General features: G+C 32.8%; 1 protein-coding gene across 1 annotated transcript; it reads right to left on the bottom strand.

Annotated features, from left to right (window-relative positions):
• Window positions 1–9675: 9675 nt before the first annotated feature.
• Window positions 9676–17906, bottom strand: LOC18429454 (putative nucleolar protein 5-2). The gene is made up of 9 exons (XM_006838740.4): window positions 17745–17906; window positions 17609–17650; window positions 12993–13172; window positions 12728–12892; window positions 12225–12425; window positions 11814–12110; window positions 11373–11573; window positions 10707–10841; window positions 9676–10597 (listed from the first exon to the last, which is right to left on the bottom strand). The coding sequence occupies exons 1-9, from the start codon at window positions 17820–17822 to the stop codon at window positions 10121–10123; spliced, it is 1776 nt and encodes a 591-aa protein (XP_006838803.1). The 5' UTR covers window positions 17823–17906; the 3' UTR covers window positions 9676–10120.
• Between the last annotated feature and the right edge of the window lie 7501 nt (window positions 17907–25407).

The raw sequence follows: 25407 nt of genomic DNA, 5'->3' as shown, positions 1-25407 counted from the left end.
GAAGAAAAAGCTCTTTTCAGGGAAGAAAGAAGTTTCTAAGAAGTTTTTTGGGTGAAAAAAAACTTTGAATAGTAAATTAATAGAATTTTGTAAACTGACATTTTTTATGTATGAAAAATAATGAAGGTAGTCTTAGATCCTTTAAAGTAACTATCCTACATCAATGAATTAGTCGTCCAGTAATGTATAACTAACTTATTTGATTCAATTTCTCCTAAAATATAGGTTTTAAAATTAATCTTAAGTAAATTACTGCTTAGGGGCAGTGCAATTTGTCATTTTTATGGTGGCACTATATCATGCTACCCGCTCAATTTGTATTAAAATTATTTTTAAATAGTATTAATCTATCAAGTAAACTACTCCCTAGAGCAGTGCAATGCATTATTTTTTTTTGTGGCACTATGTTGTGCTACCTGCTCAACTTATGTGAAATTTGTTTTAAAGAAGTTAAATTGAATTTAGAATTTATATAAATTGGACATATTATTTCAATATAGAGTTCAAAGGGGCATTGTGCTTTGAATAGCTTAGAAATTATAAATTAGAAGTTATTTATTATGGTATTATTATACTATATTGTCATTTTATTTTTAATTAAATTTATAGCAGTACAATGTGTCATTTTTTTGTTGGCACTGTGTTGAACTACCTGCTCAGCTTGTGTGAAACTTATCTCAAAGAAATCAAAATGAATGAATAAATTATTTAAACTTAATATATAGTTTCATCGTACATCTCAAAGGGGCATATATATCATACACAGACGCGGGGACTTTATGCTTTAATTGTGTAGTAGAAGAAAAAATGAAGTTTTTGTTGTGGTTTTGCTCGATTCTATTATAGGATTGTATATAATTATTGTTATATTTTTTAAGTCAATTAAATTTATTAATAAACTTTTAAAAACTATTAGTTCTAGGTTATATATTTATAAGTTTTAATTTATTACTGCATAATTAAAATAAATTTATGTTATAGATATATTTAACTTAATGTATAAAAAATGTAAATTAAGAACCTTATACAACTATAATTTATAATACAATAATATTTATGTTGAATTATATATTACATTGTTTTAAAAAAAATTACACAATAAATAAAAATTATAACATTAATCCAAGTCAATTAACCCTGTGTAAACACCATAAATAAAAATGATCCAACTGCAACTTAACTTATTGATTGTCCTTTGAGACTAATTTTTTTTTCATCAAAGTTTGAAACTTCATTTATGAACATGGGATCACCAACTCCATTGCGATACCCACCAAAGATTGGTAGTCAGTTTTTCAATAATCTTAAGTAAACTACTGCTTAGAAGAGTGCAATGTATCATTTTTGTTGTGCCATTATCTTGTGGTACCTATCGAACTTGTGTAAAACTTATTTTAAAGAAGTTAATATGAATATATAGTTTATTTAGTCATGTGTGTTCCATGGTGTAGAAGTTAAAAAAAAAAAGCTCTCTATTGTAGTTTTGCTATACCAAATCATTGGTTTGGCTTTAACTAATTTTATAATAGGGCACTGTGTCATTTATATAGTAGTGCTATTTGTGCTATCCGCTCAATTTGTGTCAATCTTTTTAAGAAGAAAATCATGACTCAAATTTTGTAATTTGATAAATATTTTTTAAATTAATTAAAATCAATTAAACCTCATAATTCAAACTGAATTACAACTTCATTTATTAATTCTTCTTGGATTATATTTTTTTATTAATTGAAGTTTGACTTATCCACAAAATATTGTTTATTAATGAACATGAGATTACCAACTCCATTTGGATGCCTATCAAATATTTGCTTTAAGTTTTTTTATTAATATTAAATAAACTATTGCTGAGAACAATGCAATATATAACTTTTGTGGTGGCACTATGCTGTGCTACCTATTTAACTCGTGTAAAATTTGGTTTAAAAAGTTAACATAAACATAGAATGGATATATTATATCATTATGGAGTTTAAATGGTCATGAGTGTTTCGTAGCTTGTAAGGGTAGAAATGAAGCTCTTTATTATAATTTGGGAAAGCTTTCTATGTTTCCCCTACAACATAGAAGTTTTATCCCCCCTTTATCCAACCGTCCATTTTTTAATGGAGAGCTCAGATTGTCCCAATGACAATGTCACGTCTCCACACTGTTTTATTTTTAATTTTTTTTCTATAAACTACTTTGACACCAAATTTTAAACGTTCATTCTTCTATTAAACTTGCACTAATAAAAAATATAAAAACAATATTTTTGCTAAAATAAAATGACCAAAATACCCCTAAAAGCTTCAAGGGGTATTTTGGTTATTATTTTAATCAAAAAATTATTGTTAATATTTTTTATAGTTGCTCCCCATTGAGAAGATGACACATACCAAATTTTATATTCAAAAAATTTGTAGTAAAAAACTAAAAATAAAATACTTTGAGATGTCGGATCTAAGATCAAACGGTGAGTAATTCTCTTGATAAAAAATGGATGGCTGGATGGTAGGGGGAGGATAACTTCTATGTTGTAGGGGAGAACATAGAAAGCTTTCCTATGTAGTTTTGCTAAACTAAATTGTAAGTTTGACTTTAATTAATTTTATAGTATTGTAATATGTCATTTATATGTAGCACTATGTTGTGCCATCTGCTTAATTTGTATCAAAATTATTTCAAAAAATAGATCGATATATAGAATTTATTTAAAACCCTCTTTAAAAAATTGTGATTCTAATTAAGTAATTCAAGAAATATCCATTTCTCAAATTGAAATTAGAATTTTATTACAATGATAAATTTTAATCTCTCCCGATCTTTATGTAAACTTTGGGAGTTTAAAAGTGAGTTAAATTGAATTTTGATGTGATATTGGCTATTTTAAATTGATATGGAAAATTAATGACAATTCAATATGAAATATAACATTAAATACCCATTTTAAACTAACCCATTCCGGGGTTAGGGTGGGAAATCCAAAATCTACGATAAGACGATAGTGGATTCAAATAGTGTTGGCCGAGTCAACGCAGACTTAGGTAGTGGCCGAGCTCGGGCCCAATATTTCCAAGTAGGGATCCAACTCGAGGACCTTAAAACAAATTTTAAAAAATTATAACAAACTCACATAAAAATAATCTAATTGGAACATGTTTATTTATGTGTTTCATCATTTTGGCAAAAATTGGAGAGTATTTTAGTTGACAACTTATTTTTATATTTTCTCTTTTTTTGTAAATTATTTTAAAAACACCCCAGTTGCAAACTTATTCTTCAAAATCTATTTTTTTTAGTACTTTTTTAACCTCATTTAAATGTGTTTTATTTAATCTTAGTGTAAACATATATTCCCTTTTTTTAGATTTTTTGTATCTTCTTGACTTTTTTTAACACTTGTTTGCTGCCACAATACTCAACCCAATTGGGCCGAGTACCCAGCTCGATTCGTTCATTTGTACATTGGATTAAAAAAACCAAAGAATGCATTAATCAAATCCCCATTTATAGAATTATGTTATAAATACTTTTAATTATTTTTTAATATATGTTTTTTACTTTTGATTCACGCTAGTAACTCAATTTAAATTAGTGACGTGCTCTTGGTGTAGGGCAATTACAAGTAAATCAAATAAAATAGATAGCTTTTATTGAAAAAGTATTGAAATAATTTTTCATTATTGGAAAAATAATTCACTCATTAGTACTTATTTTAATAATTATATTTTAAAAAAATAATTATATGTAAAACTGGTTCAAAAAGGCATGATTTTAATATTGTAATTTGAGAAATATTTTTTCTCAAAGTCAAAATAGAATTTTATTTTACCAAAATAAAAAATTTAATTGCTCTTAAGTTTTAGTAAAAAATCAAATTTTAAAAGAGAGTTAAATTACACTTTGATGCCATTTTGACTATTCAAGTTAGTATATAAAAATAATAGCAAACTAATTTAAAATAACTTTATAATGCTTATTTTAAACAAAATATTATGTACTTATTTGTTATTAGAAATACTTATAAATTGAATTTTGACTTTGTTAATTGATTAAATATACTATTGAAGTATAAATTTATTATATAATTATAATTTTATTGAGCTTAATAACTTATTTTTACTTTGACATTTTTCTTGAATTTATGTTCATTAAAATAAAATATAATTTATATGATCATAATTTTCAAATAATTAGTTGTTTTCATGTAAAAATCAAATTTGACCGAGTTCCTTTTAATAGTTTATAATAGTTAAGAAATGTACTCTATTAAAAGGACTCAGATTCTATGCGGCCAAGCCTGCATATGTAAAAATGGGGGCATCTTAATAAATCTATTTTTGAGATGGATTTTATGGCTTAATTTTTAAGGACACATATTCTTTAACAAGGAGATCATGAATATGAATAAATAAATAAATTTTTAAAAACTATAAATAATAATTCTAGTAATAAAACATTTGGACCGTTAGTTTCTAATATTTTTAGATGGAACACCTACTTGCGTCCATCTTTAAGATGGGTGCTTTACACTTTCTGGACCGCATATGTAGAAATGTGGTCCAGCTCGCATGAAGCAATTTTCCCTATTAAAATGGTAAAAGAGTATATTGTCTTTTAGTAAAAAAAAATATTTGTTATTTTGAAAGAAGTAAAAAATATTAGTTATTTTGGAAGAAGTAAATATTAACTTTGTGGGTACCATTTGAGCATTTAATGTTAGTTTATAATCTTATGTGATGATCCATTCTGCTCCTAAAGGAGCACATTTTATTTATGATCCGTCATTAAGTATATGTAATAGTAGTTATGGATTTAATAAAAAATTTAAGTATGTATGATAATATGAGCATTTGAAAATAAAAATATTAAAAAACATTTTAAAAATATTTAATGTAGTTTTTAGTTGAGGGCTCCTATATAACATGTGAAGGAATATAGATAATTTTTACTATTGGGTTTGTGACACATGTGAGCTACACACGCGTGCACTATATAAATTAGTTTCGAAGCAACATCACCAAGGCTACGAACCTGAGGTGGATTTCTTGGTTGACATTTTGGCTACGAACCTCCTCACGTTTTATATATAGAAGATTAAGAGTCTCATTTAATAGAAAATACGCGACTACCATGAATAATTAATGGTATTTTGATAATTTATATGACCTAAATACTTTTGTTTTAGTTTCAAACCCAATAGACTTTTTTTTTGTTAAAAAGAAATGTTCTAAGGTTGAAACCTAAAACAGGCAGGGCGTGAGTTTCAAACCCAGTTTATTTTTTATTAAAAAAATTATCCTAAGGTTGAAACCCAAAACATGCAGGGTGTGAATTTCAAACCCAATATATATTTTGTTGAAAATATTGTTCTAAGGTTGAAACCCAAAACAGGTACGGTGCCATTTATAGCTTTATGCGAAGGTCAATTAAGCCAAATTACCAAATAACACTTGTTGTGGGTTCCATACAAAACTTTTTAATGGAGAAACTTGTTTCGGGTTTGGAACCCATAATTAGAAAGCTCATCTAGCACAAGGTATTTGGGCTTTGAGACCAAAATTCGGGTTCAATATGGAACTGGGGTTTCGGGTTCAATATGGAACTCGGTTTTTGGGTTTCGGGTTTCGGGTTTCGAATTCAATATGGAACTTGGGTATTTGGGCTCTAAGACCAAAACATATTTTAAGACCCATAACATACCTAAATTTTGAGACCAATAACCTATATTCTTAATAACTTTCCCATCTTTGAACAAGGTAAGTGTATTCTCCATGTTATTCTATTCTTCATTGTTTTTAATAATTTTGTAATTATCTCTTAATAAGTTCGTTCCATTCTCATATGTATCTTTATTATTCTGGTCTATTCATTATTAGTATTAATTACTTACCACAATCTCAATCGGTTATACTAGTTCTTTTGGTCAATTTTCTTTTTCATTGTTAAGGTTCCAGTTCGAAAGGCATAATGTTTTTTATTTATTTGTAAATCACGTCATATATTTTCGTTGTTGTGTTTCGGATTCTTTATATATTTTATTACTATTTATTCTTTTTGATATCAAGTATGCTATATTTTTTGTTACCTCTCATTATATTTTTACGCGCATGAAGCCAATTGCTAATAAAAAGACGAGCCTTTTATAGATCCAAACTCATGAACAAGAAGATATTACATAAAATTAAATTCCACAAGGCCTTATTGAGGTTTGAAAGGATGGATTTAATGTAGCATTACCAAAACCACGTTGTTAAGCATGAAAACTTATATAATTTTATAATTTTTCTTTGATAATATTCCAAACTTTTATTAACCAATCAAAGTATTACAAAATTCAGGTCACAGCAACCCGGTAACATCATCAGAAATAACCAACTCAAAGAAAGATGCACCTTTTTTTGCTAATGCATCCGCCAAGTCATTAGCTTCTTTATAGACGTGAAAGAATGAAACCCTCAACAAAACAAGTAAGTCCATAATTTGCAGACGACATTTCCTCAATTGCCATGGTATCTTATGCTCCTTCTTGCACCAATTGTATTTAACAAATCCCCTTCCACCATGCATAATGAACCCATTTGCTTATCTTTTATAATCGTCAAGCATTCCAACAAAGATGCCATTTCAGCCTCAGTCATATTCCCACAAGGGTCTTCGTAATAGAAATTTACATTTCCACTTCAATCGCTCGACGCTCCCCCCATTCCGGCCACCTTTAGATTACCCTAAGAGTTTCCATCAAAATTCAACTTATAACAACCTTGCCATTGATTAGCCCACTTCATTTTTGGCCTACATTTCATCATGCCCATCTTAAACAAATTTAGGAGGTTAGTCAAGTCATATAATTTATAATTTAGTGTCAGACAACAGTAATATACATGTGAGCATAATAGGGGGGGTTTTGATAAATTAACTTTGTGGTGTATTGGTATCTTAACAAAAATTAGTGAGGTTTTGGTGATTTCCCCTATGTTAAGGTGAGTTTTAATTCTATACATCCTACGGGCCATTAAAAAAGGAATCAACAAAGCCAGAAGGAATCTTTCTAAGAGGATGCCATATTTTTTCATTTATTTAAAAGAATATTATTTAGCTTTTGCAGATCCCTAAGTGTACCCCAAGCACATTTGATTGAATCTTAAAAGAAACAAAATGACTCTATATGCTTAGACAGAGCAAACGCGTATTGTAGTAGAGCCATATTCATACTATTCCCACTCCTAGTCAAATCACTGTTCAACTTGAGGTACACTAACTAGAGCACCTTGTTCGTTTGCTCCAAGAGGGGCATGGTTTGCATCATAAGAGTACTCACTTTGAAAAAAGAAAAGGCATAATATTTAAAAAAGGAAAACTCATCAACATACATATCAGCCTTCAACTATTTAACATTTTACCATTCTTTCGACTATTCCAACTCAAAATCATGTGTATTTTGATATGTATTTTGAAATTGCATCATAACATGAGTAAAATGTTAATCAAGTAATATTTTAAGTATATTTAAATAAATTTCCCTAAAAAAAAAGACACAATATCAGGCGTACTTTGGTGATTGATGGAAGACAAGCAAGACCAGTGCATTAAACATTAATTCTTTTTTATGTGCCCCAAATAATTGGGATAAGGCTTGGATAATGATAATGCACGCTATCTAAAACTGCTTTTACCTCTACATTTTTTACATTCAAGGATGAAACTACTATAAAGATGCAACCGGATAACTGGCGTGCCAACTTTTAGTCCCACTATCCACATAGGTAACTCCGGCAAAAAGTGACATTCATCCAAGTATTTAGATACGAGAAAAATTTTATATAGAGCCGTGGCTCTAAACAATCAAATTAGAGCCCATCCCAAACATTTCAATAGAAGACGTTGTTTTGATGCTCAAATATCCTCAAATTGATCATCTCGACATCAAGATGCATGGACATGAGAAAAACAATCAATTTCAAGTTTTGGAACTAGTGCATCGTGTAACTGATTTTTGGACTGTCAATTTTCAAGTTTTCATAGATCTGCTCGATTTACACTATTTTTTAAGCTTTAAATTTTATAATTAAAGATGAAAATATATTTTAAGGCTATGACAAAAATTTCCATTATTGAAACCACATTTCTCAATACTATTTGAAGATACGCTTTACTTTGATTGTTTAGAGCCTCAGTACTATACAAACCGCACCCTCATATACGAGGTGAGTGCCTATTTTCACGATTGCCCAGAAAAACAGGTCATAATATGATCTTCCCCGCATGTATTTCTCTCTTTGCACATCTATTGTGCTCAAGAAACTTGAACCAGATTGGGATATCGATCTCGCTTCATAACCATCCCCTCCCTTCCCATCCATGGCAGTGCTTTTGAGCTTACTCGATCTCAATCTGTAAATGATAATAGCTATAAAGGGCTGGCATTAGATCATCCATCCCAAACCACTTTGACCGGCAAGTCAATCTTAGATTCCATTAAAGAAGCATGCACAGACACAAGCTATGCACACTGTCATGCGGTCCTCGTAACTTACAAGATATAAGGGACTAATGTAAGAGGCTAATGATATTTAGGGAAGTACAGCATGCGTATCCAACACTGCATAGGCAGGGAACCCACTGTACATTCTCAAGAGTGGAGATGCACCACAGCTTGAAGTACGGCAAACATAGCAGAATCCCTCATCTTGAAAAGAAGATATAGGAAAATTTGTAGGCTGTAAAGATGCTATGCTATGCATAATTTTTGTGGTGGTAATTTAGTTGACATGTTTAATATTTTGGTACTTTTTTGGATCATGAGCAATGGTTAAGTACTCCCATTACCCATTCATAATGGCCAAAGTTTAAGACTTTCAGGAATTTGATAACTGTAAAAGACTATTCTATGTGATATCTTTCTAGAAAGCTAAACGATTTTGTAATCAAGGAGGTGAGGTTGGAAACTTACAAAAAACTCTTGAGATTTTTCAAATCAGAACCAATTTGTGGTGAATGGAACTGCAAATATAGCATGGAAGAGCATTGGAAATTTGGAATATCTAATGCAGGCAATTAAAAACCTGACACAAAATACTCAAATAAGCAAACAATGATACAAAAGGTATGCACACATTTTTGTACACTTATATATAAAACATATCTATGAGACTATGAACTTTTGATACAAAAAGGCCATAATCACCATTAACTATTAATTTTAAATCTGATGGCTGAGAATGTATCATTCTTTAAGCACAGAGTCCAAAAATAAATTTCTCAAATATTGACACTTTTATTTATTGGATTTTAGACTAAAAATGATTGCAACCTCCTTGTACCAAAAAAAATTTGATCCTGACCTTCATTTGACATAGTATGTGCATATCCCCATTAGGACAAAAAAACATGATGTATCCACATATTGGGGAACATCTTCACCCTACATCTTCAGATGAAATTGCATCTTGAAGGGCACATGGGACCCACAGTTACCAACTGGGAACATCATTGGACCCACCCCTTCATTATAGATGCATCATATTTCCAGATTCAGTCCACAATTGTTCACTGATATTGATGGTACTAATTAACCCAAACATGAAAATAAGCAAGACAAAAGATCCATCACAATCATATGTACCAGCACAAACTACAGGACAAAAAGGTCTATAGAATGATATCATTTGTAGACAAGCATCACCAAGAAAAGGGCTAAAATACCTCATCTAGATCATTAGACCAACCTTCATGACTCCATGTTTTTTCAGTTTATGCTTCACATTGGACATGTAACTGTAGATCCCCATGTAACTGAACGGGTAAGTACACATTCCTCTACAGCAAAACCAATCTTATAAAGTAACCTACATTCAAAAGCCAAATATACATAAATATAAAACCTCAATTCAAGCAAAGCAACCGCCTAGAGTTTTCCTGTTCAGGAAACATTCAAAATTCCAGCAGGAAATTTAGATAGAGAACTATCAGATACTACTAAGAATCCTACATAATTAAAATTGGGGTGAAAATCTATGCACTTGTGTGAGATTGAAGTGTGTTCTCGAGACACTTTTCTCTCACCATCGAACCCACTCCTGCTCCTTCCCCAAGCCTGTGAATGTCCATGCTTCACCTGCAAACTCTCTGATAGCACCTATTCATCATTTCTCTTCTTCTTCTTCTTCTTCTTCTTTTTCTTTTCTCCATCTTCGACTTTGTTAGGTTCAACTTCTTCAATTTGGTTGTCCACATTCTCTTCTTCAGTCTTCTTCTTCTTTTTCTTCTTCTCCTCTCCTTTCTCTTCTGGTTCGCCACCTTGATCAGCAGTTTCCGCATCTATGTTTTGGGGTTCTTGGAGTTGCTTCTTCTTTTTCTTTTTCTTTTCTCCTGTCTCTCCCACTGCTGGTTCACCACTTTGATCATGAGTTTCAATCTCCATATTTTCTGGCACTTGGGTTTTTTTCTTCTTCTTCTTCTCCCCTTTCTCTTCTCCACGTTCTTCAGCTTCAACTGCACCCATTTCCTCATCTCTCCCTTCCCAGTCTTCTTGCTTTCTCTTTTTTGAAGGTCTCTTTCCTTCCTCAAGCAATGGCGGCTTCCCAAGAGTTGAATCGGCAGCAGGGTTGTATGTCTACAAAATGGAACGTAAACAAATCCATTTCATTAGCCTCTGCTCTTTCAAAACTAAAAATATCAGTATTCTTACAACAGAAGAGTCCTAGCAAATAAACAGAGAGCACCTTGGCTGCGGTTAACAACCCCGCATCACTCTTCTTTCGATCCTTGTTATAGACTTCTACTTTCATCTTTCCTTTAGTTGAGCCAGCAGCTCGGCCTAATTCTCTCCCCTCGAGACTCCTTAACCGGGCCTCGATCTGATATTTCCAATAAATTAACAAATAAATTTATTGGATTCCATTACTATAACAGAAGCATGTCAAGGTTGAAACAATTGAAGGACGAAATATTCCAATAAAACCAGCACCATGATTTTCTATATATTACTTGACTTAAATAAAGGCCAAATGAGACATTTGACAGAAATTGAATTTGCAAAGAAAATTATGTAGGCACAACCAACACTAATTTGTGATCCCAGTTATAAAAAAAAAACAAATAAGGCCAGAAGCCATACAACAGAAAACATCTCATTGCAAAAGAGAATCAGCATGGGCATTGATCTCCCATACTCATTGATCAGTAAGCTGATCTATGACATTAAGCTGATCAATTTTGACTGACCCATTAGTAAATCCCTTGGTTTCAAGAAATGACAAAAATCTGAAAAGAGCCTAAATCCAGATAGTTGCTAAATTTCAAAGGTGTTGATCAATGCCTACGAGCATGTACTAAACCAAGAAATGTAAAAGCAAGAAAAGGAACAAATTGGCTTCTAATTCACTCACCTTAGCACGATTCTCGAGGCCCATTGAAGCATCCTGAGATTCCCCGAGAGCATCATAACGGATAGCAAGGGCAGTTTTTGCTGCAAGAGATCTGGAAATCTTTCCTTTAAATTTGGGCGGAGCTTGCCCTATCAGGGATGCATGAAATATGAGCCCATACTTTGGAGTCGCATGTTTAGTTTTCAATGCTCTGAAAAGAGCCTGCATCAAAAGAAATAAAGATCAAAATGCAATATGTTGGTCATTCAGCTTTCAAAAGAGCTACCAACAATTTAACCAGGGCTTTAGCATTAGGACCTTAAAATGATTGATTTAAAATTTCCAATGTTGTGAACCAATATTTCCAATTCAAACAGAATTGCAACCAAGATTTCCCCAAATGCAATTACTTGAAAATAGAAATCAAACATAACATTAGAGTGTATCATAAGCTCAATGTACCTTCTCGGCCCCTAGAATCTGAACAGTGCTCCCTGGTTGCTTTGCTAGATTCAACAAGCTTCCACCATGTGCAATAAGGCGAGCTCCAACAAGTTCGCCTACAAGCACAGTCAAGTTCGGAGCAATAGTGTTCATCCTGCTTTTCAAATAGTCATATAGTTGAGCTCTGTATTCTGAAAGAGATAACACTTGGTCACAAAGAGATCTAATATTGTCCATATCAAGGTCACTGATTTCAGTGCCCATTGATATTACTGCAGCTTCTTTTAGCTCAGCCTCAACCTCTTCCGGTAATATCTGATGAAAACCCAAGCATAGGATCAGGCACATATGAACATTGGAACCATGAAGATCAAAAGTCACACATTTTTATTTACTTCATGGAACAATAAGAAAAGGTCACATATTCACCTCTAAAAAATCAAGCTCAGCAGCATTGGCACGATGACCCATGAGTTTTACAACCTTGGCATACTGTATATTGTCTTGGACAATCTTCGCCAGCTCTGGGAAATGCCAACCATACCACTCCTTAACTCTCATGGCATAAGTATTGAGCTCTTTGTCAAGATCATCTAACAAACCAATGGCTTGAATGATCATGGTATCAACCTATAAAATATATAGACACCATGAAATGAAAGCAAGATAGAAGAATTGATCCATGAATTGAGTAACACATGGTCCTCATGAAATGATTGAAATCCACTTTCCACAGTGAGTTGTCAAGGAAAGTACACTAATACAATGGGCCAGGGAGAAAGACCCTATTGTAGACCATTGACTTATTCAGGCTGGTCCCACTCTCTCCCTGTCCCCGTTCATCACCTCAACAGAGAGTGTACCCAATAGACTGTGATTTCCAATTAAAAGAATACCCAAAAACCATTAGGATTAAGGGAAGCAATTCTCACCTTGTCAGGGCTGAATTTGAGTTTGTACCTAGATAGGCTATGAGATAATCCAAGACTCATTGGAGCCAAATCTTGAACCCCAAGCCCCACAATAAGTTCAGTCAATTGAGCTCGTAAACACCTCATCAGCTCCGTCACAGCATTGTTATGGATGCATTCTATTTGCTGCAAAAGAAAATGTCGTTAAAAGATCAACCTTGAAATACACGGGTAAAAAAGAGAGGAAAAAAGCAAAGTCCAAATTAACAGTTTGATTAAAGCTCACCAATTTGTCCTTGATCACACTCCCCAACTTTGAATCAGCGACAGCTAATATTTCATTATCACAATGTGCACGCAGAAATTTGCGTAGGCCCTTGCTCGGTTTGCTATCTATCAATAAAGTGGCAGCACTTAAAGCTTCGGCGGTATTCTCGAACTTGCTGAAAGCCTTTAGCTTGACAATCTGATCGAGCAATAAGCTAGAGGGTAAGCAAACCATATCATACCTTGCTATATATATATATATATTAGAGAGGTAGATAGATAACCTTGTTTTTGCATTTTGACTAGCTTAACCACATAATACATTGACAAACAATGACAGCAAGAAGGATTATACACTACAACTCAAATGTTTGTCATGTCATTGATTAACAACTAAAAATTAACAGGATGCAAGAAGCTTAATCCATTTAAATTTTTGCTATGCGCTATAAGATGTCGATAACATGTAAATCATACAAAGGCTCCATCTAGGTACGGGTATGAGTTCAAATTTTGCAATAAAATGTTGTACAAGTAAGAGGAAAGGGTGAATATTATGGCTCTCATCAAACAAGAGGCAACAAATGGCAATGCCCACTTTTCAGGTTCACGTTATGGATCTAACCAGACCAAGCTCAATATATGTTGCACACAATAACAAACTATATTGAAATAGAAACTCCTTTTGTTTCAAAGATTAAACTCTCCAAAATTTAATAAAGACATGCAATGCCCTTCCAATACCATCAGTGAACCTTGGGAATGTTATGTTTTCAAAAATGGAATGCCATAAGCTAAGCTTCAATATATGTAATGACCATTTTCCCATTGGAATGGCAGGAGTTTGGATTGTCACACTTTAAATCACCTTCCTAGCCAACCCTTCATGTAACATTCAAATAATTCTCATAAAAATAATGCATGAGATGCAGACTTTAAATATTGAAAATTAAAATCTCAATCCCAAAACAATTGTGTTCCCCATTACAAAGAGAATGTAAGAAAGTTCAAGTGAACTCTCTTATCTCGGAAAATACTTTCTGGGTCATGATTAATCATGAAACCTCTCCCTCCCTCCCTCCCTCCTCCCTCATGCACAATCCAGAATAAACCTATCAATGCAGCCACAGGTACACTTATCCATTGGTATACAGCTGTACATTAAGAAATAGGATATTTCATCTCACTCATCATAAACAAAAAAAGGTGCAGTGTCTTTGTTTATAATTAACTTCAATTGAATCTCAAAGAGGATGCTGCACCTTTTTGCATTGGTGTACGCATACAGAGAGCAGAAAACAAAGCATAATAGTATGGAAAACACATGCAAGCAATGGGTCTAGGTATGTAATACAAACACAATAAACATGAAAGCACCAAGTCAATAGAAGAACTATTAACATGAACTACCTAGATTACCATATCCATAGGGAATGCACCCAAGGCAATTCCACATACACCCCAAAACCATAACAGCCTTTCACAATACAAGATAGATCAGTAAATAGCATGTGTTGTGTGAAAAAGTGTCATCATCATCATCACTATCAAAGCCTTTTCCCCACTAATTGGGGTCGGCTACACGAATTATGGTCCGTCACTTTTCTCTATTAAGGGTCACAGCCTCAGTGAGGTCATAAGTCCCCATATCTTTACTCACTACTTCCAACCATGTCCTTTTGGGCCTACCCCTTATCATTTTTTAGCCTTCCACCTGAACTAATACTCCCCTCCTAATAGGCGTTGTACTGGGTCTACGCCACACATGACCAGCCCACCTAAGTCTACTCTCTCTCATCTTATCGCCTATGGGTGCCGTACCGAAATTTTCCCGAGTGTATTCAATTAGAATTCTATCATTTCTTGTCTTTCAATTTATCCATCTCAACATCCTCAACTCCGCTACACTCATTCTATAGGTACATTGTTACTTGCCCTTCAGCTTCATTGGTACGTGGTGATCACATAAATTCCAGTTGCACATCTCCACTTCAACCCCAGCTCTAATTCTATGTGCAACATCTTCCTCAATCTCTCCATTTTCCTAGATTATCGACCCAAGATATCGGAAGTGCACTCCTATTATTATGAAACTTGCATTCGATATATTTAGCCTTAGTCTTGCTAGTTTTAAAGCCTTTAGATTATAGAGCATCCCTCTAAAGTTCCAACTTTGTGTTGATGTCGTTTCAAGTCTCATCGATTCAAATTATGTCATTTGCAAACAACATACACCACGGTACCTCATCTTGTAAATGCCTAGTTAAGTCGTCCATAACTAAGACAGAGGCATGAACTCAATGTTGACCCTTGATGTAGACCTATTGTCATTAAAAACTCACTCATCTCTCCACTAGTTGTTCGTACACTAGCTAGCGCTCTATCGTACATATCTCTCACCAAGTTGATGTATCTCTAAAGACTCATTTCTTTTCTAACATCCACCAAATCAAATCTCGAGGTACTCTATCATAAGCTTTCTCTAAATCAATAAAGACCATGTGGAGATCTTTTCCCTTCGCCCTAAGCTTCTCAATCAGTTGCCTAAGTAGGAAAAAAATCTCGGTTGTTGACCTCCCTCGATGCTGCACCGTTGCGTCTCAAGCGCAACATGGCACATAGATCTAAGAAGGGTGAGGACCTTAAACTTTCCCTTAACATGTCCCATGCCAGGGTAAAGGAGTTGGGTTGTGTTAGGTAGGCAGCTAACTAAAAACTTTGTCAAAACTTATCATGAATCCTGAACCTACATTATCTATTGTGTGAAAGAGTGTGATCCTCCATAAAACTACGGCCACGTAAATGATGAACAAACAACATCCACCCATTTATAGCCACACAACAATTCCTACAGGTAACATTATAGCCAAGGAATACAATATTTTCCCTCACTTACTCTAGTGCTTGAGAGAAAATTTCTTCGCCTCTTCTCTACAGATGTGCTCCTCAAATGTAAAGATCTCGTAATTATGGGATAGAGCTGGACAATTATCTTAGATAACCCATGCCACTCTATAGGAATAATTATTTGAAGATGCTTGGGCAAAACCCCAACTCATCCAGAGGTCCACTACTACCACACCTCACACTGTCCAAGTTTGATTTTAACACCCATCAATGGAGGCTCCAATTCACAAGAATGACTAAGGAAACAGGGACATCATTGGTGCTTATTAAACATGTAACAGTAATGAAAAGACTTGAGATAGCCTTTTGTTTCTCTTTTGATAGATATACTACTTGGGGTGGCATCGCTGAACTTAGAAGACTCTAATCCAAGTGAATCAATCCAATCTTTTTCAAACTTCAAGAAATGCCATATCAAGCATAAGTTCCAGTAATTCCTTTACATATTCTTTTTTATACATAGCATTGTAAGTAGCTAAATTAATTAGGTGAAGCAATTTGTGGAAGATAACCCATCCAAAATTATAAATTTATATTCAGTAAAAGGGGTTCCTTGAGCTCCTGCTATAGTGCATCCCATATAAACCTCCTAAAGCGTCCTCAAAACAGGGTGCAGCAAATATTGAGAACACCAGTCTTGAAAGGGTATTTTACTTGTCAGTCCTTTGGTATAGGTCCAACCTCAGAATATTTTCCCATAATCAATAAGCAGATAATGTTATAAATGACAGGTGATCGAAGACTTTTTAAATTTAGAAAACTAACAGAAAAGTGCAAAGTACAGTGAAAATAAAGGGGTCGCTCTCTGCACCAATAAATTTGCTATCTACACCCATCATCTTGCTATTTCCACCAAAAACATGGATGGGTACATCATGGAATATAGGATGGCCAGAAGTTTCCACCCATTTTTGAGGTGGAACTTGCAAACAATAGAACTTCCCAATGATACTCTATAATCAAGCACTCAAATAAACATGCCTGCATTAGTCATGCAATCAAACATCAGTCACCCAATGCATAGGCATCAGGCCCAGCAATGCTACCCCAGAGCACCCAAACCACCTTTCTCTCTCCTCCCTCTAAACCTCGCCGACAGCATACATTGCTCTCTCCTCCCCCTAAACCTCGCCGATAGCATACATTGCTCTCTCCTCCCTCTAAACCTCGCCGACAGCATACATTGCTCTCTCCTCCCCCTAAACCTCGCCGACAGCATACATTGCCCTCTCCTCCCTCTAAACCTCAGCCTTGCTCTCAGACCTCACACCAGAACCTCTTCAAGAATCTTCTCAGTAGCACCTCCTCTTTAGAATTTTGTCTCTTGTCCCAGTGAGCACATTTTTCCTTTTTGTTCGATTTTCATTGTATTTTGAGCACCCGATATGTGGGCTGCCATACATATTTTACTATTCATGTAAATACCATTTGCTTTTAATACAAAGTTAACATTCTCAAAAAAACTTGATTAGTCATGCAAGAATTCAAACTTCCAAGCAACAACAGATAACAGGGAAAACGAATTAAACATCGAAGTAACCAAACATAACACACTATCTGCAAGAGAAAAATATTTATGCAGATATCAAACAATTAGTTCTTAAGCTCTCTCTACTGATAACAAATTGAACAAAATGTTTCCTAGTTAAGCTACAAACATTGAACAAACAATAACTCGAAAACCATTTAAAAGTTTGATCGAATGGTTGGTACACTATGAAAACTGACCTTTTTCGCATTGTCCACTGTAGTGAACTCCTTCCATAAGTCCTGAAACACCATAACAATAAACAGAGTTCATGAGCTCCATGTATCTACTCATGTAACCCTAACTGTAAATCGAAAACAGACAAAGGCATCATACATCAACTTTGTCGAGTTTTCCTTCATCTAAGAGTTTGAATAAGGCGAAACCCGCTGGGGTTTCAAAGAGAACAAGCATCTTTTGTGGCTCTAGTTGGCAGAACTGACCAATATGGATCTGTAAAAACGCCTACAAATGGAGGATGGAGGTTCGCCTAAGGACGAGAAACCCTAATGCCACAAAAAATATATAAAACCCTAAAAGAGGGTTTTACCCATGGGAGCAGATGTACATTGTGCTCCCACGGGAGCTTATAATCCTTGACCCGTAGCGGGAGCGCAGTTGATACCTACTCCCCTACTCTTCGAATGGAATGGCTTGATTCGAGGACCTTATCCGCATTAAAAAATCGTCACTGTAGTCCAGAATGAGCATTAATAATTAGTAGTGTCAAAATACATTCTACTCCCTCGAGAGTATACTGTTCATTTACTCTGTTAGGAAAATCTACCAATATTTCATTTTAGGACCCCAAATTTTGGGATATAAACTTTTAACACATAAATTAACCTCAATAGAAAAATTTCCTAGTTGCACCTTCTAATACTTGAAAAATAATGTTTTGAAACCAGAGGGTGAGACCTAAGTATCGGAAAACTTGATTTTCGATTTTTATTATTTTTTAAAATAATCATCTAGTGAATCTAAAGTGGTTATCAAAAATTCAAATGTAAAAAATCCTCCCAAATAGGTCATCAAATTGAAGTAGAAGTAAACTATGCTTCCGAGATAGCATAATACACGTATTCATTAGTAATACAATACTCCGATGTGACTATCTAAGACTTGAATTATCTATCTTGAATTCAAGTAAGAAGCACATATTGTATACTCTTTCAAGAGCATAATTTACTTTTACTCCCTCACTCAGAGGATCTTAAAGAGGATTTTTTGTTCTTAAATTTTTTAGAGCCATTTAATAATTACTAGACGATTTTTCTCCAACAAATTGAAATTTGAGTCTTTCTACACTTAGATCTCGTAATTTCAAAATTGGATGGTCCCTATTGAATCTTGAGACATTGGTTTTTTCAGGTACATAAAAGATATAGTCAGGATAAAATATTTATTGAGGTTAATCTATAAATTGGAGAGGCTGCATCTCTAAATTTAATTTTAGGTAGATTTTACCTGAAGGAGTAAATGGGCATTTTACTGCAGGAGTAAATGGATTTTCTACTCCCACAAAATTAGAATAATATCTTTTGGCTTTAAGTAACATTTTCTTCGAACGCCTAATTAGGTTGTATATATATTTTTAGTTGATATTATCATTAATATCTCTTTAATTTGTTGATATTATAAAATATTTAAATATCGTACAATTTATGCACATATATAATTTTCACCCTTTTTAAATTTATACCTAATTACCCCACTACCGTGCAAGCGCCGTGCTTGTACGTAGCACAAGAGGCTTGTTAGGTTCAAGGGCATATTTGGCATAAAACAAAAGGAGAAATTTGATATACGTGTAAATTACAAAAAAAAATATATTTTTTATATTTAAAAAATTCATAAAGATATTACTAACGTTTTTTTTTTTTTTAGGTTACTAACACAAATCGATGATCTAACCGGTCGGATCGTGACCAGTGACTCGATCAGTTTGAACTATAATAAAATCTAGGCTTAATAAAAAAATTGGCCATTAATATTTGACTGATTCAACTGGCTAAACAAAATGGATAAGTTTTTTAATATATTATATATTTTAAACTATTATTTATATATATTTTTAATATTTTTAAAAGCGGAGAAGGAGTTAGAATAGGGATATTTTGGGCACATGGTCTATTGGCTTTTTTTTAGGGCATAATTGGTATATATGAAAAATATTTTCGTGAAAGTATTTTTATAGGAAAGAACTTCTAATGAAGTGTAGGCGTTTTTCACACCAATTTATTATGAATTGGTATGAAGAATACGTTGGGACCAATTAGTGTGAAAAAATCTCACACCTAATCCCATAAGGGAGTTATTTCATGTGAAAATACTTTCAATCAAATATTTTCATACTTACCACATCATATCTTAGTTGAAATGGATGGAAATATTTTCATTGCATGGGTTTATCAGATACCATAAGTAGTGGCTGATCGATAAAATTGGTCTTGCAGGACCTCTAATTTCTTTTAAATGCCACCAATACAAATAAAAAATAAAGTTTATATAAGGGTGAGATTCTAAAAAATCAAATTAAGGTGCGCCTCAAAAAAAATTTGTTTCGATGCCCAAAAATCTCCAAATTGATCATTTCGACCTCAAAGTGTATGGACATAAGAAAAAATAGATTTCAAATCTTGAAACTAGTGCATTTGTGATGCATGTTTTGGACCGTCAATTTTCACGATTTAAAAGTGTTAATAGATCCATTTGATCTATACTAGTTTTGAAGCTTTAAATTTTATAGTTAGAAATGAAAATAAATTTTTAAGCTATTAAAAATATTTTTTGAAACAAGGTCTTATGATACTATCTCAAAATACGCATTTTTTTTTTTTGTTGTCATTTAGGGCCTCAGCTTTATACAAACCACATGGAGACCGCAACCTCCCTTGCCCTTTGGTTTGGGAGCGGCGTGGGATTGGAAGCCGTTATATGTTACAGATTTCTGAGTTTTAATGGCTGTGATGAAGGGAAAATTTTACACATGGCATGTTATATGTGGGACCCATCTTCAATGGTTTGATTTGTTTGAATGGACGGTCAATGTAACTTCATATATAATGTCATAATTAAATTCTCAGCATCAAATATCGAGCATACAACTCAAAAATATTTTATCTTTTTATTTCATTGATTTCATGGTGACTTTTGAGATGTTCATGCTTCTCATAAGAAAATAAAAATTACTTTTAAAAGTGGCTAAATATCCCAAAAACTTGTAGAGTTGTTTTAATCACGTTTGATTGGAGGAAAAAATAGATATAATGAATAGTAATATAGGCGGAATCCCAGACATTATATATTCGTCTTGTGGTTTAAAATGTATATCACTATAAGAATTCATTTTTTTTTAAAAACATCGGATCATAATGAAATTTTAAACATGTATACTAAAAAATAGGTGCATAATTAAAATATATATAAAAAATATTTTTTAAAATATAAAATATAACCAAAACATCCCTGAAAATGGTGGGGGTAATTTTGTCATTTTAAATTATTGAAAATAATTTTTTTATATTTTTATATGGTCCAAAATAGTGTTAGGCAGTGGTTTAAAAAACGGATCGGTGTCTCAGATCGGGCACTCCAAAAATCCATTCATATCGGTGAATCCGTGATCCGGATCGAGAATTGTCCGGCTCGGTCGAATTAAGCTTTAAAAAAATAAAAAAAAACTACTAAAATTAATTATAAATGTTGTCTTTTAGGAATTCAATAAGAAACGAAGGTACTACATTGTTAACTTTCATTTTTTTCATCAATTTGTGAATATTGAGACGTTCTTTCCTTGTATAAATTTATGTTAACCATTAAATTTACATCACACAAAAGAAAAATCATAGAACTATCATAGATAAAGTATATCAATCATACATAGATTACAATAAAGAGTAGACTAAATTGATGAAAAAATGGCCACTAAATATCGAATTGGCAGAAAACCGTAATCCGCTAAAACAACCCAAATTATTACAACCTAACTATAATCCAAAATTATTACAACCTAACTAACTATAATATTATATACTGAAATTAAAATTGTTGGTTAACATTTTATAATTATTTTATTATACAAACAATAACAAATCCAAAATAATTTATAATATCATCTAATTTAAAATGTATTATTGACAACTGTAAGAAAAATAATACATTACATGATTTATAATGTAAAAATTAATAAATAAAATAAAAATTTGGTTATCAATATAAAAATTATTTGAATGCGTATCAATTTTCGAAATAACACTTCAAATTTTCAAAATTTTAATTTGTTAGATTCTATAATAAATTTAGTAAAAAAGATTGTTAATAGAAAGATAGAATTTCAAATGAAGTAATTTTTTTTTAACAACATTATTTTCTGCTTATGTTTTGTACAACAAAAATAGTATATTACATTATTTATATTGTAAAAATTAATAAATAAAATAAAATTTTGGTTATCAATATAAAAATTATTTGAATGCGTACCAATTTTCGAAGCAACACTTTAATTTTTCAAAATTTTAATTTTTTAGATTCTAGAATAAATTTAGTAAAAAAGATTGTTAATAGAAAGAAAGAATTTCAAATGGAATAATTTTTTTTTAACAACATTATTTTTTGCTCATTTTTTATTTTATTTTTACAACAAATTGGCACATTATTTTTTGCTTATTTTTTATTTTTTTTACAACAAATTAACAACATTATTTTATGCTAATTTTTTATTTTTTTTTACAACAAAAATAAAATAATGTAGCACGCATGAGCTGGGGTTTGGAGATGCCCTTCAACAAAGAGAAAGCAATAACCATAAAGCCACACCATGGCAAGTGTATTACCTTCCCATATTAATGATACTTATTCAATGTTTATTTTAATTTAATGCACCTTGTGGGAATTATCCCACATCCAAGAATGAGTATCAAATTTAGTGATATAAATAGTTTCGTTGTACCTCATTAAACGTACACTTGAAAATGCGGGGTTGCGATGCTGTGGGGTTGAAGGCTTGCCACATGTGGTGAAATGTCTGAGAATCCGGAGGTATTGATTTTCGTATTTTGCCACATGTATTATTGAGAACCCGGAGAGACTGATTTCCCGACTCAGGCGAGTCCGTTGCGTGTTAGGTATATACACCAAAAATTTCAACTTAATCAGATTTATAGAAACAAAATTAAAATAAAAATAGTGATATGTATTTTGAACCACCCGATGATAAACATACGGTGGTAATTTCACATATATTACTATTCATTATACTTGTCCAGCTATTGTAAGGTTCACTCCAAATTGAAACATAACTTTTAAGAACAATTGTTGTATGTAGGCTAGACATCATTTGTGCAATATGCGGTCTTGAGGTATAAAGCATCCATCTTAAAGATGAATGCGAATAGGTGGTCCATCTAAAAACAATTAAGTAACGGTTCAAATGTTATTTTAATATAATTATTATTTATAATTTTTAAAATTTATTTGTTTTTTCATATTCATGACCTCTATGTTAAAGATGTAAAAATTAGGATCAAATTATATTTAACAAGTATATTTATCGCCAAGCCCACATTTCTACATGCACGGTCATGGCCGCTTGCTAACCGCATCCATTTTTTAATTTTTACTAGGTGTTCCCCAAAAAAGATGAGGGCATGTGCTAAATTTCATCCAAAACTAATATGTAGATAAAAATTAAAATAAAATGGTGCTCAAGCATGCCATTATGGCTAAAACTTTCGCAGTTGCCCATTTCAATCGTACGGCGGGTAATGGAGGTCACATGTAGTTCATATGTGGACGGCGCTGCATGTTAGGTTTTCCCTGAGACAAGATACTACTATAACATTCTCTCTCCTCTTCCTCCCCCGCAAGGTTTGCTCTCCTGCACAACTTTTAGTGCAGATGAAGCAGATCCATAGACTATTCAAAATTTTGAAAATTGACAGTCCAAGGCTTTATATAATGTAAGACTTGAATTTTTTCATATCCAATATCTCGAAGTTAAGTTGATCAATTAGAGAGTTTAGGGCCACAGATCCATTTCAAAAATACATTATTAATCTAGGGCGCATTTGCACGTATGAGTATGGGGACACGTATGAGTATGGGGACACATAAAAAAGGCCGGGTCAGCATGGAATCACTTGGTCTGACTCAGGAATCGGTCACCATGTTATGTTTAACGCAATGGTTTAAAAACCGGATCGGTGACCCGGATCGGGCTTTTCAAAAACAGATCCGGATCAGCGAATCGGCGATCCGGATCGGAATCGGGTGAATCGGTCAGAATAAAGCTTCAAAAAAATCCGAAAAAATTATTAAAATTCATTATAAATATTGGTTTTTAGGAATTCAATAAAAAATGAGGGTACTCCATTAAGAATTTTCATGTTTTTGAATGAATATGCGAATATTGATATGTTCTTTCCTTGCATGAACCGCCATTCAGCATTTAATTTACAGTATTTCGTGCTCATCCCTACACTGTTGCTGTTGGGACTCGATATGTGAATAATATGGCTGGGATAGGGTGGCCTCAGAATCATCATCTCTCTCGTTTTCTCTTTGAATAATATGGATTAAAAAAAAAAAAAAACAAATTTTCAAAAAAATCTATCATGGATTAAAAAAAAAATCACAAATTTTCAAAAAATTCTATCATACAAAAAAAAATTCGATCATGGATTAAACAAAAAAAATCACAAATTTTCAAAAAATTCAATCATGGATTACATAAAATTCGATCATGGATTACAAAAAAAAACAAACAAAAAAAACAAAAAATTCAATCGTGGATTACAAAAAAAGAAAAAAATAGTTCGATCATGGATTACAAAAAATTCAATCATGGATTACAAAAAACTCTATCATGGTTTACAAAAAAAGCAAAAAACAAAAAATTCAATCATGGATTAAAAAAAAACAAACAAACATTTCAATCATGGATTACAAAAAAAAAACAAACATTTCGATCATATATTACAAAACATTCGATCATGGATTACAAAAAATTCTATCATGGGTTACAAAAAAAAAAAAAAAAACAAAAAAATCGATCATGGATTACAAGAAAAGAAAACAAACATTTCGATCATGGATTACAAAAAATTCTATTATGGGTTACAAAAAACCAAAAAATTCGATCATGGATTACAAAAAAAATCTATCATGGATTACCAAAAAAAAAAAAAAAAAAAAAAAATTCCGTACGGAATCGCCGATTCACTGTTCGGACTCGCCGATTCCGTACAGTGAATCAGCGATTCACTGTACAGAATCGTCCGGTTCTCTCTAGAACCGGACGATTTCCGATTTTTGGGCGATCCGGTTCCTTTTTCACTATTTCCGAGTCGAACCGGGCGAGTCCGGTTCGACTCGGCGTTTTTTAAAACGCTGGTTTAACGTATACATGGGAAAAAGGCCAAGGTTAGAAAGGAACCACTGGTTCCACACAATAAAATGATGATTCTCTACAATAAACTGCTGATTGGGCCGCTGATTCATCGATCTGGACCGATTTTTGGCCAGTTCATTATTTTTCATGTGTTTTTTCATCAGTTCACTATTTTTCTGCATAGTAAAACAACGATTTGGATCATCGATTCACCGATCTAAACTAATTTTTGAGGCGCTTAACTTGGGTGACCTGTCTGTTTTTTAAATCACTAGAATTTTCCTGGTATTGCCACTTTTACTCGTAGGATTATGTGAACGCTATGCTACCCTTCTTAAGACATGGTCCAAAGAGAAATGACAATAACGTGGTATCACCTCACACCAACCCTTGACTCACCTGTCCCCAGGCAAAAAACCATAGAAAACAGCAAAACCCTTTTAAATATTTCAAACTTTAAAGGAGATATTCCAAATTCAAAAGTTGGTATATTTTCTCTAAGCCTAAATATCCCACAAGATAGTAGCCAGCCAGACACTTGATGGTTGATACCCATAACAAATCGCAAATGGAAAAAAAAGAGATAAGCAAATAAATAAATAATAAATG

The sequence above is a fragment of the Amborella trichopoda genome, chromosome 3 (assembly GCF_054954075.1).
Source record: "Amborella trichopoda isolate Santa Cruz 75 chromosome 3, AtrichopodaSantaCruz75HAP2 v2.0, whole genome shotgun sequence".
NCBI classification, from domain to species: Eukaryota; Viridiplantae; Streptophyta; class Magnoliopsida; order Amborellales; family Amborellaceae; genus Amborella; species Amborella trichopoda.
This window is presented reverse-complemented; position numbering and strand designations above follow the sequence as displayed.

What these genes read in the sequence shown, in the direction of transcription:
- LOC18429454 (XM_006838740.4), bottom strand. Translation starts at nt 17,822, where the DNA reads ATGCTTGTTCTCTTTGAAACCCCAGCGGGTTTCGCCTTATTCAAACTC. An exon ending in CAGTGGACAATGCGAAAAAG is followed by an intron (nt 13,173 to 17,608) that starts GTCAGTTTTCAT and finishes TTGCTCGATCAG; the next exon opens with ATTGTCAAGCTAAAGGCTTT. An exon ending in GTGTGATCAAGGACAAATTG is followed by an intron (nt 12,893 to 12,992) that starts GTGAGCTTTAAT and finishes TTTCTTTTGCAG; the next exon opens with CAAATAGAATGCATCCATAA.